Genomic DNA, 17,411 nt, shown 5'->3' on the forward strand with positions numbered 1-17,411 from the left:
CCCTGTGGCCAAGTGATTAAGTTTGTGCTCTCTGCTTCGGCGGCCTGGCATTCGCTGGTTCAGATCCTGGGCGCCGACCTACGCACCACTCATCAAGCTGTGCTGTGGCAGCATCCCACATAGAAGAACTAGAATGACATATAATTAGAATATACAACTGTGTACTGGGGCTTTGGGGAGAAAAGAAAAAAAAAAAAAGAGGAAGATTGGCAACAGATGTTAGTTCAGGGCCAATCTTCCTCACCAAAAAAGCATACTTAAAAAAATAAAAACAACATGTTTTAAATATTCAGAAATTCTATAGATTGAAGATTTTGTACTTTATAGACAGTTTCTTAGATTAAGACATCACCATGGAATTATTTCATTATGTTATAGTGAATATATTTGAATAGTTCTTTTTCTTTTTCTTTTTTTTTTGATTAATGAGAATATCTTCTTGTTAGTGATTCTAAGAATCAAGCTACACTTTTTGTGTTTATGAGAATCCAATAAGGATTGGTTCATATATAAAGAAAATCTTTAAAAAACTCTGTCTTTTTACACAGATTAATAGTTTTCTTTCTTGATAGAAAGGTAAAACTAAGTTCTGAATAAGTAAGATTTTGAAGATTATCTAATAATTCACTGTTTTATTAAGGTACTAGTTATTTTTATAACATAGCCCTTCATTTGTAGGGTCAGCATATTCTTGCTTTTGATATCTGTTTTCTACTACAGGCCTGAGATTGGAATTGAAACAATACAACTACTGCTTCCACCAGAGGAAAATAGTATGGGAATTCCTATTATGGTAGGTTGTTTTCCAGTAGTCTCTCTGCATTAGTATAGGCAGCTCTTGTAATTCCTTAGTTTGTTGCTGTTTATGCCTCTTGATAACTTAAACTTAGCTTTTATACACAACTGTATATGAATAAATACTTGGTGTCAGCCAAAATCTTTTGTTGTAGACATCTTGTTTATAAGTGTAGTGGGGCCCTGTGTGGGTGGAAAACTTAGTATAGCAACTTACTTAATAATTCAAATAGATTTTCAGTGGAGGAGCTTAAAAATCTAATTTAAGATCTCTGTGTTATAGTTTGGAGAAGAGAATATCAAATAGCTGAAAATAATAATACTGCAGTTAGTTTTATTTTATCCTGAAAAACTAACAGATTACTAGATGTTTTCATCTTTCTCTTGTCCAGCTGTATGCATCACCTTGCTCATAGCTCATTTTCTAAAATGTTACATGTTTGTGGTGCACACAGTAAGCATTACCAGCCATTCAGTAATCACTGGGGAACCTTAATTATGTGAATGACTCCTGTGTTTTTAGTAAAAGTAGTTAAAAAATCTCATTAAACCTAGAGGTGTTAGACTGAAGGCACTAGTGAAGACAATATAAGCTAGTTTGATATCATTGGCATTGTTTGTTAGTCATCTTTTGTGAAATTCAAACATACTGAAAGATACTGTAGAAAGGAAGAAGCTATAGCCCAGTAATTGGCTTCTTTACCATGACTTAGCTGCAGCTTGGTGTACTTTCTGTTAAATATTTTATAATCCAAACAGTAATATCATTTGATATTAAGTAGACTTGATGAAAAGTTGTTTTAAAACAAAAAATCACTCTTAGTGGGTATTTGTTATAATTTTTTCTTAGTTAGATTGAACTTTTTATTTTTCTTTAAAGAAGAGGAGGTGATTAGAAAGCTGTTTTGTTGGAAGCTGAAAGCTTTTATCCATCTATATTCTGGTAGCAAGGAGCAGATTATTGGGAAGACATTATTATTAATTATTTATTAGGTTGTGTTCTTCAAATTGCGATAATTTCAGTCACTTTTGGGATTCATATTCTCTTTAGGAATTCTGAATTCTGTTCGAATTAACCAATTGTGAGTCTTTACCTGAGCTTTCAGGATTATCTACCAAATTATCACTTAGAAAAAAGTACATGAGATGACCCTCATTTGTGTTCCTTGGAATGGCTCTTGCCCACTAGAATTCCGTTGGAAATTCATCCCTCACACACCTTATTTCTGTTCTTTATAAACTGTTTTCTCACTTCTGGCTCAATAAAGGCTTTAGTTGAATCTTGTAATACTTCTGTCCTAATTCAGTCAAGCATTTGGGTAATGGGTGGGCAAGTCAGAAAAAGAAAAAAATGTCAAACTGAAGATAATAAGGATAAAATTTGATTGAGAGAATCGTAACAATAGCAGACATCGTGAATATCACATAGCCCATTTATTTTTTGTTTCCTGGTAATGTGTTTTAGAGACCCTGCAGAGTCACAAATTTAACTACTTGTGCCAAGTGATCATTGTATAAGTTGTAATTTTAATCTTTTACCACTGGATGGTGCTTTTGCCTTGGTTTTTGCGAACTTTCTAAATTTACATAAGGAATTATTTTAAAATTCATCATAAAGAACAATGAAATTAAGGTAGTGATAATAGTTTGTCATAAAGATAGGCATATTAAAACTAGTGAACCATAACTATCATTTATGATATGATATGTAATCTAATTATTTTTAAAAAGATAAATTATTTTGTATGAAATGGTTAAGAGCTATACCTGACTATATTTTCTGATCTTCAGTCCACTACCTTAGAAACATTTTAGATGCTTTGATTTTAGATGGTACTGTAATTTAAATGCCATCTAAATAAAACACAATTTCTTAATTTGTAATGTTAAAAAAAACACAGATACCTCAGGCTTTTAAAATTACCCTTGGTGATCATTTCATCTTTTTCTCTTGTCTAGTAGCCGTCCACACTCCTTTCCTTGTAGCCTTTTATTCCACAAATATTATATGTCCAGATTCTTTTATTGGTTACAAAATTACTTTTTTTTTTAAGATTTTATTTTTTTCCTTTTTCTCCCCAAAGCCCCCCGGTACATAGTTGTATATTCTTCGTTGTGGGTCCTTCTAGTTGTGGCATGTGGGACGCTGCCTCAGCGTGGTTTGATGAGCAGTGCCATGTCCGCACCCAGGATTTGAACCAACGAAACAGTGGACCACCTGCAGCGGAGCGTGAGAACTTAACCACTTGGCCACGGGGCCAACCCCCCAAATTACTTTTTGACAGTTATCCTGCTTGAATGAATTTGAATACTTAGATCTATAGAGTTTACCTGGGATCGAACAATGTTGGGGAGATCCAAATTTAGGGAAATAATAATCTCATGTAATAAAGCATTCACTTCAAAATAAGGGGCCAGCCCGGTAGCATAGCAGTTAAATTTGCTATGTTCTGCTTCTGCAGTCTGGCATTTGCCAGTTCAGATCCCGGGCACAGACCTACCCACTGTTTATCAAGCCATGCTGTGGCAGGTGTCCCCCATATAGAGTAGAGGAAAATGGGCACAGATGTTAGCTCAGGGCCAGTCTTCCTCAGCAAAAAGAAGAGGATTGGCAGCAGATGTTAGCTCAGGTCTAGTCTTCCTCAAAAAGGAAAAAAAAAAAGCAAAGTAAGCACAGGCTCTAGAATATCAGTGTCTCTAAACAACTTTGTCTGAGGCCTTTTTTCTGTAATCCAGTGTGTCATTATTTCCTTTTCTTCTTTGTAGGATTATTTATATAAACACAAAGTTATAAAAGCAAGCATCTTAAATTACCCCTTCTTGTAGCCTGCTCTTCACTCGCTATTTGATAGCTTTTAAGGTATGAACTTAGAGATTGTTGTAGCTCAGCAAGTTTAAAGTTTCGACAGTCTTGGTCTACATTCACTGCCCAGCTATTGTACGTTCTCTGGAGCTGTGGGCTAAATGGCTTTGGCTTTGCAGGTTTGTTTCTTAACAGTGAGTCTGCACTTAAGCATTGCTCAAGTTTTGGTCTTAACTCTTATTACTTCACATTGGAGTGTGAACTTGTGTCATTTAACCCCTCTAGGATTTATTTTTCTTACCTGTAAAGTAGTGATTGACTTTAGCAAGTCATGACTAAGGAGGAATGTTACTCAGAAGAAAACAAATATGTGAACATATGAAGGAAAGAACAAATTACCCATAATCCTGCCACTGATCTAACTAGTCTCCTGTTCCTGCTTTTTTAAAAAAAATCTTTCTGATCTTCATTATTTACATAATTAGAATCATACATAATGTTATGTTCCACTTAACGTTTTTATGAATATTGTCCCACGTTTTAAAAAATTCTTTAAAAATTTGGTTTCTAAATATCATTGTTTCATTGTGTGGTATAGACTGTGTTTTAAATCATTGTTCACCATTTAGGTTGTTTTTAATGTTTTGTTATCAATGATGCCTCAGTAAAAGTTTGAACTATGCATGTGGCAAGGAGTAGATGGTACTCTGGCCAGTCCTGGGTCTCTTATGTATCTCTGGACCAGATAGATACACTCTGTAAAGGAAGGGATTCTTGTGAAAGAACCTAAGTCTACTACAAGGATGAATAGAGCTTGGAGAAAGGAAAGCCGAGAGTTGAGACATTAGTTAGGAGATGGTTTTGATAACTTAGGTGAGGACTGAAGTAGATCTGAATTAGGTCACTATGAGGGAAGACAATCCAGGAACATTTTAAATAAAATGCCTGGAACTTGGTGACTAACTAGAACTGGGAGATGAAATAAAAGAAGGCTTCTAGATAAGCTTTTTTGTATTCTGGGCTACTGTGTACATGGTGATGCCATTACTGTTAGCCAACCTGGGAATTTCAGAAAAAGAGCACTTTGGGGGAGTAGAGTAGAGATGATAAGTTGAAGTTTGATAAGCTGAGTCTGAGATAATTTGGAATATGCAGGTAAAATGGCCCATTGAGCATTCGGAAGTTGTGTCTGGAGGTTAGGAGTCGAAATAAACACTTGAAAGTATCGCATAGATGATGGCTGATATTATAGAAATAGATGAGATTGTCCGGAAAGAGATTGTAGACTGGGAGAAAGAGAAGTGGGCTGAAAGGAAAGCCAATATTTAAGCGTGACTGGTAGAAGAAAAGCCAAGTGAAAGGGGCTAGAAAAGAAGGTTTAGAAAAATATGTGAAAATTTTATGGAAGTAGCAAGGAGAAAGTTTAATAAAGATGATTGATGTCTAGTATTGTAGAGTAGTTGGGGAAAAATGAAGATTTTGCAGTAGGTTATCATTGTGACCTTAGAGCGGTTCAGTTGAGTGATGAGTATGGAAGTCAGATTGCAGTAGGGTGAAATAAGTAAGAAATGGAGTGGTAGCTCTTTAGGGAGGCAGAGAAGTTTTTTGTAGGCCAAGAGGAAGGAACAGAGACAGCAAGGAGGAATAAATCAAAGTGACATTAAAAAGGAATCAGAATGGATAAAGTAAGATCTATAAGAAGATGGAAATATTTTTGAATAAACTTACTTTTCCTCTGTGACTGTAAGCTTTTCCCATAAGACTACGAAGTCCTTGAGGTTTGGTACCTGGCATGTAAGAAGTTTCTAATAAATCACTACTGAATGAATGAAAGATCAGAAGGAAGAAATTGAAAATACAAATATGTTTGGATGTAAATTAGAAGGAAGTTGAAAGAATTCATTGTTGTCATCCTCTTACTCTCTGAGGTAGAATGACGAAAGATAATGCCTCCTTAGCTTACTTAACCTTAAAGCGTAGCTGTGAGGAACCAGTGTGAGAATAGATGTGAAAGCATTCTTAACCTAGGACGTACTGATATAAATGGAAGGCAGTAATGCTTTTTGTTTCTGGCATGTTAATTTTGGAAGGGACTTCAAATCAGATGATACTTGGTTCTCACCAATTCAGAAATCCCATTTACTTCCTTAACTGCTAATTTAACTTCTCTTACATGTGTGATATGTGAGAAGAGCCAGGCTTTGGAGACAGATGGGCCTGGGTTAGAATCCAGTTTTCTCCACTTCTTGGCCGTGTAATTTCCAGTGTTTAACTTGTCTAGACCAGATTTTTATCTGTGAAATCGGGATTAAAAACTACTTTGCAGGCATGTTATGACAACTGAGTATACATAAAGTGCCTAGAACCATCATAGGTCTTCAAGTTACCTGGGATATTCATTCCTGCTCCATATGGGCAGCCAGCCTTGTTCCACATTCAGATATAATAATGCTATCAAAAGTACTATTTATTTTGAACCAGATTTTATCTTCCTGCTTGTTATTGTTCATTGATCCTAGTTCTTCTCTCTGGAACTATGCAGTTTGGTCTCTCTTCACAATGACAGCACTTCAGATATTTTAAAGCTATCATATTCTCCCTGACCCCTTTTCAGACAAAACACCTTTCGCTTCATTGATACTTAGGACATGGTTTTTAGACACCGTTATCCTGGCACCCTCTTTGAATGTCTTCCACTCTCATTACTCTAGATGCGGTTTGACCTATCTAGTAATTAGCCTTACTTTTCCTGGGCGAGAAAAGTGAGATTAATAAGAAACATTTCTGAGATAAAACTTTCATTTTAACTGGTCAAAATTAAAGTTTGTTTTACTATTTCATGTTCTAAAGCATACTATTCTCTTTTGTCAGTAGCGTTTATAGATTGATTGCCTTTAGTCTGTTTTAAGATAAATTACTGATGACATTTTTTTTCCCTTTTAAAAATAAATCTCTAGAGCCCTCAAAGTATCGTCGAGTACTAGTGTGTTGTGATTAATTCGTAATGGTGGGGAAATTAAACTGTTGAAATAAAATGCTAAGATTTAATTTTTCTGCGTAGTGCATAGCATACTGTTGGTTGTCTACTCACCGGCTATTACTTGCTTCCTTCCCTGCAGCGCCCCATTTTTGTTTGGGTACCCACCTCTATCCTACATGACTTGGAGAAATCCCTAATAGTGTAAGCTAGTCATAGTAATACTGCTGTGCCTGGTAGTGATTTGTTTGGCAAGGAACTTGTGAGCCACGTCTGGTCACATGTCTTGGAAAGTCAGCTTAGGTAGCTCCTAGTAAAGTCTTCCTTGCACCTAAAATAAGGAGACATAGAAGGAAACTCACTCTCCCTTCTCCTAGACAACAAAATGTGTCTGATATGATGCCGTGAAGTATGGCAGGTATCTTGTGACTATGAAGGGAATTATCCTAAGGTCCATGCTGAGTCTCACAGAGAAAAGCTGGGAGAAGCATAGGTGTTCTATGTGATAGCATTGAATAACTGAGTCAGTCATTTCAGAGCTACCTTATTTCATTTCTTGTTAAGGACAATAGGTCTCTTTATTGTTTAAGCCAGTTGATTATAACATTCTATTTTTTTGTAGCTTAGGCTAGCTCTAATATCAAGATCGTCTCTTATGCAGAAAAGTAGATGCTTGCTGGAAGGCCCATTAAGATGTAATGAGGAGCCTCATAATTATAAGGTCACATTAGAATTATATTGAGGTCAGAAGTTTTGTAGGTATTCTCGCAATACTGAATATTCTGACTGAACAAGACAGACAAAAAAATTTCTGTAATACAGTAACTGATAGCAGGTTTAACCATCCAGTTAGTTAAGAATGAGCTAGTTATCAATTCTGATAGAGGCCTCTTCTTTCCATTTAAGAAGTTAAAAATTGGCTACATCTAAAGGAATTAACATTGTTTTACTCTGGAGTAATGTTAAGTATAATCATGGCTTTTTACAAGTTTATCAAGGACATGAAAATCTACTTATGCAAAAGGAGTTCCATGCCTGAAACACATTAGAAACACCCTTTCCTTCTTTCAACAATAGACACTACTTTATAAAATTTTAGATAGCACTCTAATAAAGGGAACGAAAGAATATGAAAATGTTCTAAACTATCTGAGTCATCACTTGAATTTTAAAATAGTTACATTTGGTATTTTTGTCTCCACCCTTCTACGGTTTGGAAAGATGTGAATCATTTTTCTTTAGTATTTCCCAAATGATAGTTACTTTGAAATGGAAGTGGCATATGCAGTTCCAGTTTGTGTGTGAAATAACTAGTGTATACTTCAGCTACTGTTCTTACTGCACTTGTGGGAATTCCTTGGACGTCGCATGTAAATTATTGCTTATAAAGGTAAACATTGGGTAACCATAGCAACTTCTTTTTAAATTGAACATTTTCTCCCTTCAGCTTTTAAAGTGCAGTAACTTTGTACTGCATTTGCCCCAATGTTACCACATTGCAGAAACCAGCATGAATTGAAGATAACCTTTCCGCAATCTTTTTTAAAGAAAGACAGAAATTCAGCTAGTTTAAAATGAAAATTTTACTCTCTGCTAATTTGTAATATTGAGCCTAAGTGGTCTTTGATACAGTTGCTGAAAGATTGCTAATTATGCAGGTAATAATGTGCTTATAGGGGCCGGCCCGGTGGTGCAGCGTTTAAGTTCGCATGTTCCGCTTCTTGGCGGCTCGGGGTTTGCCAGTTCGTATCCTGGGTGCGGACATGGCACTGCTTGGCAAAAGCCATGCTGTGGTAGGCGTCCCACGTATAAAGTAGAGGAAGATGGGCATGGATATTAGCTCAGGGCCAGTCTTCCTCAGCAAAAAGAGGAGGATTGGCAGTAGTTAGCTCAGAGCTGATCTTCCTCCAAAATAATAATAATAATAACAATAATAATAATAATGTGCTTATATTTCAGAGAATGTGTTTATTCTGAGCCTGGTAAGACATAAGTCACAGGCCAGAGATGCTGCTAGTTAACATAATTCCCAGCCAAAAATTATAGTAATAACAGACAGATCAAATAGGATATTTGAAAGTAACACAGCTTAAAAAAACTGATTCAGTCTGGCTTTCAATCCAGTCTGAGTGATAAATATTTTTTAATTTCAAGCTACTTCTTGAGATAATCAAATTTTGAAGAAAATCTAACTTTTAAAAATATTGCTTAAATGCAGTACTACGTACTTGACAACAGAGTAAGTTTTTTCCGTTTCTCCCTTAGTTTTGGCGTATTGGGTATATTCTAGAAAACTACTTGTATAGTAGTTTACATATATTTGGCTTGTTAAAATTTTTTCCTTGCATACTTTTCAAAGGAAGGAATTATTTCTCTCAAGAGTCAAGTCTGGAAACAGTCATTTAAATACTGATTTAGGCCTTAAGTTCTCATATATAACTCTTGAAGCTATATTCTTCCCAGAAAGCCCGTTCTATCTCCTATCTTAATGAAACTAAATGTTTTCATAAGTACATGCTTCTCCAGAGGTCTTCTCAAGTGTTAACTGTTCCTTTGCTCACAGCCAGTATATCTTAGGAGAGTGTGTGTGTGTGTGTGTGTGTGTGTGTGTGTGTGTGTGTTTTGGGAGGAGAGAGGGGAGCAGAGTCAGCATTCTTCTAGCCCCTGCTATAGCTATTAAAATGGCACTAGTTTACCTACCTATACAAACCTTCCTTCTTTCGAGGCACATGCCATCTGGCTAGATGACCCTTCTATTTCTTGTCACTGTTGTCTATCAAATCTCACTCCCGATTTCTGTATCTGGATCATAGTTGTCTCAGTTATCTAGCTGATTTCCTTTCTTTGTAGATGACATCTTGAACATCATACTTCACAATTTAACAACCTCCACACCAGTGATCCTCTCCACTTGGCTCTAACCACATATTCTAATGACCAAAACCCCCCAACTTGTCTCCTCTACTGAAACTGCCTTCGGTTCTGTAATTCTGTTACTATCCAACCTATCCCTCACAACCCATTACTTTCAATTGCTAAACATTCATTCCTATGCCTTTTCAACATTATCCTTTTTCTCCGACTTATTAACTTACCCACATCAACCCTTTCCTCTTGTTTCAGAGGACACAGATCCTCTCTTCATAACTTAAGATAATTTTTCCACCTCCATTCTAGAATCCCACCCCCCTTTCTACATCCCTGTGATCTTCCTTCACCAATTAAGTGGTTTTTTTAGTTATTCACCTTTCCTATATCTTTTCTTTTCTTTTTTTTGACAATATTAAGTCTTGCAATCCATGAACATAGGATATCTTCCCATTTATTTAGGTCGTTTTTAATTTCTTTCATGTTGTGTAATTTTCAATTTACAAGTCTTTTATCTCCTAAGTTTATTCCTAAGTATTTTATTGTTTAGGATGCTATTGTAAATGAAATTGTTTTAATTTCCTTTTCATATAGTTCATTCTTAGTGTGTAGAAACACAACTGATTTTTGTTGATTTTGGTTCCTGCACCTTTAATGAATTCATTAATTAGTTTTAACAGCTTTTTTGTGGAGTCTTAAGGATTTTCTACATAAGATCATATCATCTACAAACAGAAGTAGTTTTACTTCTTTTCTGATTTGGATGCCACTTCTTTCTTTTCTTGCCTATTTGGTCTGGCTAAGAATCACAGTACTATGTTAAATAGAAGTATTGAGAGTGAGCGTCCTTGCCATGTTCCTGATCTTCTCAGAAGGAGCTTTCAGTCTTTCACTGTTGAATTTGTGGGCTTTTCGTATATGGCCTGTGTTAAGGTAATTTTCTCCTATTCCTAGTTTGTTTCAAATTTTTATCATGAAAGGGTGTTGAAGTTTGTCAGATGTTTTTTCTGTATCTATTGAGGTGATCATGTGATTTTTTTTTTAATCCTTCATTTTGTTAATGTCCTGTCACACAAATTGATTTTTGTATGATGAACCGTGATAGCATGCTAGGGATAAGTCCCACTTGGTCATAGTGTGTGATCTTTTTAATGTGCTGTTGAATTTCATTTGCTAGTATTTTGTTGAGAATTTTTGCGTCTATGTTCATCAGGAATATTGACCTGTGATTTTCTTTACTTGTAATGTCTTTATCTGGCTTTGCTATCAGGGTAATGGTGACCTCATAAAATGAGTTTGAAAGTGTTCCTTCCTCTTCAGTTTTTGGAAGAGTTTAAGAAAGATTGGCATTAATTCTTTAAATGTTTGGTAGAATTCACCAGTAAGGCCATCTGGTCTTGGGCTTTTCTTTGTTGGGAGGCTTTTGATTACTGATTCAGTCTCCTTACTAGTTATATGTCTGCTCAGATTTTCTATTTATGATTCAATCTTAGTTTGTTTTATGTTTCTAGGGATATATCCATTTATTCTAGGTTGCACAATTTGTTGGCATATAATTGTTTATGGTAGCCTCTTCTTTTTTTTTTTTTTTTTTTTTGAGGAAGATTATCGCTGAGCTAACTACTGCCAATCCTCCTCTTTTTGCTGAGGAAGACTGGCACTGAGCTAACATCCATGTCCATCTTCCTCTACTTTATACGTGAGACACCTACCACAGCATGGCTTTTGCCAAGCGGTGCCATGTCCGCACCTGGGATCTGAACCGGTGAACCCCTGGCCGCCAAGAAGCAGAATGTGTGCACTTAACTGCTGTGCCACCAAGCCGGCCTCTGTTTGTGGTAGTCTCTTAATGGTCCTTTTTCCCCCTTGTGGCATCAGTTGTAACATCTCGTCTTTCATTTCTCAATTTATTTGAATTCTCTTTTTTTTCTTAGTATAGCTAATGGTTTGTCAGTTTTATCTTTTCAAAAACCCAACTCTTAGATTTGCTGGGTTTTTTCTATTTTTTTTTTCTTCTCTATTTTGTTTATTTCTACTCTAATCTGGAGTATTTCCTTCTTTCTGCTAACTTTGGGCTTAGTTTGTTCTTTTTCTTGTTTTCTTGTACCCTTGAGGTACAAGAAACTTCAAGTTAGGTTAACATCTTTCTTTTTTAATGTAGGTGTTTATCACTATAAACCTCCCTCTTAGTACTGCTTTTGCTACATCCCATAAGTTTTGGTATGTTATATTTTCGTTTTATTTGTCTCAAGATATTTTCTAATTTCCCTTTTGATTTATTTTCTGACCCATTGGTTGTTCAAGAGTATATTAATTTCCACATATTTATTAATTTTTCTGTGTTTCTTCTACTGTGCATTACTAATTTCATTCCATTGTGATCAGAAGAGATATTTGGTATGATTTCAATCTTCTTAAAATTGTTAAAATTTGTTTTATGACCTAAGATGTCATCAATCCTGGAGAATGTTCTGTGTGTGCTTGAGAAGAGTGTATATTCTGCTGCTCTTGGGTGGAATGTTCCATCTGTGTGTGTTAGGTCCATTTAGTCTATAGTGTTGTTCAAGCCCACTGTTTTCTTGTTGATTTTCTGTCTGGATGTTCTATCCATTGTTGAAAGTGGGATATTGAAGTCAGTTACCATTATTGTATTGCAGACTATTTCTCCCTCAGTTGTGTCAGTGTTTGCATTATATATTTAGGTGCTCTGATGTGAGTGTGTATATATATATATATATATATATATATATATATATATTTATAAAACAATCTTCCTGGTGAATTGGCCCTTTTAACTTAAAGTCTAGTTTGTGTGTTTATAAGTTTAGCCACCCCTGCTTTCTTTTCATTACTATTTGCATGGAATATCTTTTTCTGTTCCTTCACTTGCAGCCTTACATGTGTCCTTAAATCTAAAATGAGTTTCTTGTAGAGAGCATATAGTTGGATCTTGTTTTTGTAATCCATTCAGCCACTCTGTGTCTTTTGATTGATTAGTTTAATCCATTTACATCTCAAGTAATTATTGATAGGGAAGGAGTAGTTAATTGCCATTTTGTTGTTTCTTTTCTGTCTAATAGTTCTCTTGTCTCTCTTTTCTTGTCATGCTATCTTCCTTTTTCTTTCATTGATTTTTGTGTATTGATATGCTTTGATTTCTTTTTCTTGTGTGTTTCTTCTGTTGGTGTTTTCTTCTTGCTGACTATGGCACTGTGTTGGAGTAGGGATTATAGTGAGAGGGTGTCTTGAATTTTACTGTAGGCTTCATTGTGGCTAGTTTTGCATTCTCCAGGGGTATAGAATCCTCTCAGCTAGTTTCTGGATTTCTTACAAAGGGAATTGGTCCATGTGTTGTTGATAGATCATTTTGTCCATGGGCTTCTTATTCCACCATCCGGCTGAGATCACTCTCTCTGTATCTTTCCTTTTTGAAAATTAAGTTCTTTAGCCTTCAACATGTTTATCTTGTTCTTTACCTTTTTTTCCTTAATACTTTTTGGGTTAAATATTGCCCAATTTATTCTTCCTCACAGCCAGACTTATTGAAAAAACCTAATCTATGATCAGCACCACCACTTGTGGTACTTCCCTTTCATGAATCAACCTACTCTTAGCAGAAAAGGGACATAAAATCATAAAGTGTTAGAATTGAAAACAACTATCAAAATCATTTGACCAGTTTCATTTTCTTCAACAGTAAAATGAAGGTACCTAAAGAAATAAAGTAATGTACTGACAGATAGCTGGCTGACTTTTGTTAACTTCAACTTAGGAAATCTGTATGGAACCCGAACGTATAGGAAGAGGCCTCTGAATAATGAAGAAAATGGCACCTATGAAGTTCATATACTTTGCTTCATGAGACAACATGTTGTTGTCCTCAAGCCAGGGTTAATAATTGTGATAAAATTAGAGAAGTGTGTATGTCTTTTGAGGAAAGAGACAGAGAAAAGAGAGAGAACTAATGAACCATTCAAGTGGTGACACAAATATTTAGGAAGAGTCAACTAAGGCTTCTAGCTCCTAATGTGGTTATTTTACTATAGAACAGACTAGCAGTGTATATTCACATTACTGACTCTGGGCCACCATAAAAATCTAAACTATGTTCTGTTCCTTTAGACTGTAATGTAGGTAGCATATTTTAGGTTACTGTGTAGAACAGTTAAATTGTTAAAAAGTCCTTATAGGTCTAAGCCAGTGTTGCACCATGTGATAGTCACTTGCCGAATGTGGCTGGCAAATGTAACTGAGAAACTGAATTCTTAATTGTGTTTAGTTTTAATTAAAAAACAGTTATTGGAAAACTTTTAAGTATATTTGGAACAACTTGGGCACATGTATTTATATCCTCAATGTAAATTTTGTGAAATCTAAATATAAATCTGTTATTTCCAATGAAAATTTAATGTTTGCATTGAGATATATTCTAAGTATAAAATACACAAGTTTTGAAGATTTAATTAAAAATGTAAAATATCTGGTAACTTTTTATATTGAGTATAAGCTGAAATAATATTTTGGTTATATTTGATTACATAAAATATTGTTATAATTGGGGCTGGCCCCGTGGCCGAGTGGTTAAGTTCGCGCGCTCCGCTGCAGGCGGCCCAGTGTTTCGTTGGTTCGAATCCTGGGCGCGGACATGGCACTGCTCATCAAACCACGCTGAGGCAGCGTCCCACATGCCACAACTAGAAGGACCCACAACGAAGAATATACAACTATGTACTGGGGGGCTTTGGGGAGAAAAAGGAAAAATAAAATCTTTAAAAATATATATATATATGTTGTTATAATTAATTTCACCTATTTCACGATTTTAAAATGTGTTTACTAGAAAATTTAAAATTACGTATGTGACTCAGTTTATATTTCTATTAGATGAACTTCTCTACGCTTTGGGTAGCTAAACTATTATTCTTTCATTATAAATAGTTTTAGTGTTAAATAGATATAGTGTTTCATGAAGAGCAAGTTTTGATATTAAATATTCTACCTAGTAGACCATCAGTTTCTTTGAGAAAGCACCCTTCCAGTAAATTAGAAGAGAAAAAAGTAGCAATAAGGAAGTTTATGGATATCTTTGTAAAAAGCCATCGTTTTTTAAGAAAACGGTCAGTTAGAAGATATCTTTATATATCAATTACAATTAATAAATTCATATGCTGCACTTTTACCAGTGATTGAATTAATGGCAGGTATAGTCTTGACCTCTGTTTTTAGGTCTTCTGTATATACTGCCTTTTACTATCTTTTCTGTTCTTACCTTGTACTGGTTAGTTTTTCTTGTGTATGACATAGTACCTTATTTAGACTACATAAGGTCTTTTTCCCCCAGCTTTATTGAGGTATAATTGACAAGTAAAAATTGTATATATTTATAGTATACAACATGATGATTTGAGATACCTATACATTACGAAACCTTGCAGGACGTTTGGTCCCATCCAAAACGTCCATGAGGATATTTGGACCATGCCAGATGGTTTTGACAGGGCCAAATATCAAGGACCTTTTGGCATAGACCAAATGTCTCCATGGATGTTTTGGAAGGACCAAAGATGACAAGATATCAAGGACCTTTTGGCATGGACCAAATGTCTGATGGACCTTTTTGACAGGACCAGATGTCAGGGACCTTTTGGAGTGGACCAAATGTCTTATGGATGTTTTGGACAGGACCAAATATCTTCTAATCATTGTGAAATGGTTACTACAGTCAAGCTAATGTGTGTTAATTAACACATCTACCACTTCACATAGTTACCATTTTTTTCTTTTGTGATAAGAACGGAAGATCTACTCTCAGCAAAGTTAAAGTACACAGTACCATACTGTTAACCACAGTCACCATGCTGTGTGTTAGATCCAGAACTTACTCATCTTAAAACTAAAAGTCCGTGGCTTTTCACCAGTGTCTCCCCATTTCCCTCACCCCTAAGCTCTTGGTAATCCCCATTGTACTCTCTGCTTCTATGAATTTGACTTTTTTAGATTCCACATTCAAGTGTTTGTCTTATGTATTTGTCTTTCTGTGTCTGGCTTATTTCACTTAGCATAATGCCCTCCGGATTCATCCATATTGTTGAAAATGGCAGGATTTCCTTCATTTTTTTTTTTTTTTTTAAAGATTTTATTTTTTCCTTTTTCTCCCCAAAGCCCCCCGGTACATAGTTGTATATTCTTCGTTGTGGGTTTTTCTAGTTGTGGCATGTGGGACGCTGCCTCAGCGTGGTCTGATGAGCAGTGCCATGTCCGCGCCCAGGATTCGAACTAATGAAACACCGGGCCCCCTGCAGCGGAGCGCGCGAACTTAACCACTCGGCCACGGGGCCAGCCCCGGATTTCCTTCATTTTTATGGCTGAAAAATATTCTGTTCTATATACATACACTGCATTTTCTTTATCTGTTCATCTATCGATAGACATTTAAGTTGTTTCCGTATCTTAACTTTGTGAATAATGTTGCAGTGAACACAGGAGTGTAGACATCTCTTCAAGATACTGATTTCATTTCCTTTGGAGATATATCTGGAAGTGAGATTGCAGGATCTTATGGTAGTTTTATATTTAATTTTTTGAGGATCCTCCATACCATTTTCCGTGGTGGCTGTACCAATTTACGTTCCCACCAGCAGCTTAGAAGGGTTCCCTTTTTCCCACTTCCTTGTCAACGCTTATGTCGTCTTTTTGATACCAGCCGTCCTAACAAGTATGAGGTGAAATCTCCTTGTGGTTTTGCTTTGTGTTTCCCTAATGATAGGTGATGTTGAGCACCTTTTCATGTACCCGTTAGCCATTTGTATGTCTTCTTTAGAAAAATATCTGTTTAGGTCATTTGCCCATTTTTAAAATCAGGTTATTTGTTTTTTTGCCTTCAAGTTGTATGAGTTCCTTATATATTTTGGATATTAACCCCTTATCAGATATATGATTTGCAAATATTTTCTCCCATTCCATAGGTTGCCTTTTCATTTTGTTGATGGTTTCCTTTGCTGGGCAGAAGCTTTTTAATTTGATGTGGTCCCACTTTTTTATATTTGCTTTTGTTGCCTGCACTTTTGGTGTCATATCCAAAAAATTGTTAGTTGCATAAGGTCTTTGAAGGTGGAGACGATACATGACATTTTGTAATCTCATACAGTAGAGTGGAAATAATATTAAATATTTGTTCCATCAGTTGCTATTGTAATTTTGGTGAAGATTTTAAAAATAAGGTATTCTTGCCAAAAGGCTTTTAGATTATTTCAATGTACTGAACTTTGAGTAAGACTGAGCCAAATCTTACCATCCTGTAGGAAGTTTTTATACCCACCTAGAATTAGGCAACTTCAGGATTGTTAATACTTCATTTTCAAATCATGAAGGTAAATGCTAAGGTACAGGCCTGGGATTAAGATTTGAAACCTATTTAGAGCTTAAAGGGACCTTAGATATGATATATAATAAATTATATTCCTCATTTATAAATTTAGACGCTAAAGAAGGCCCAGATTGCTTAAACTCTAGTAAGCACTAGTTGCTTAAGTCAAAAACCTGGGAGTTGTTTGTGATTACCACCTTCTCCCTCACCCCTAGGTCCAGTCTATTAGCATTTATTTCCAATAAATCCTATTTCTAAAATATATCTGGGTGTCTCCATTTACATGCCCAGTATCCTAGCTGAAATTACCCACTCTTTTGGATTACTGCAATAGTTTCCTAACTAGTCCTTTGGCTTCCATCTTCTACTCCTTCAGTCCGTTCTCTGCACCAAAGCTACATAATCTTTCTAAAGAAAATCATGATGACTGCCTTACTTAAAAATCTTTGGTGATTTTTCAGTCACTTAATAAAAAATACAAACTTTATAACTTGGTTTACAAGACTCTGTCTAATCTGAGTTTACCTATTTATCCGACTACATCTGCCATTGTCCCTCATGATTGCCTGCCCCAGCCACGTGGGCCTTCCTCTAGTTCCTTC

General features: G+C 35.7%; 1 protein-coding gene across 8 annotated transcripts in view; it reads left to right on the forward strand.

Annotated features, from left to right (window-relative positions):
- Window positions 1-17,411, forward strand: part of ANKRD28 (ankyrin repeat domain 28) — a 198,854-nt gene that overhangs the window by 65,335 nt on the left and 116,108 nt on the right. For 3 of the 8 annotated variants that reach the window (XM_044755166.2, XM_070493118.1, XM_070493119.1), the window contains one exon: window positions 721-793. The exons of the other annotated variants lie outside the window; for them this stretch is intronic. In XM_044755166.2, coding sequence (XP_044611101.1) covers window positions 776-793 — 18 coding nt within the window. In that variant the 5' untranslated portion in view covers window positions 721-775. The remainder of the gene's footprint in view (window positions 1-720; window positions 794-17,411) is intronic. 8 annotated transcript variants of the gene reach the window in all.

The sequence above is a fragment of the Equus asinus genome, chromosome 21 (assembly GCF_041296235.1).
Source record: "Equus asinus isolate D_3611 breed Donkey chromosome 21, EquAss-T2T_v2, whole genome shotgun sequence".
Lineage (NCBI taxonomy): Eukaryota > Metazoa > Chordata > Mammalia > Perissodactyla > Equidae > Equus > Equus asinus.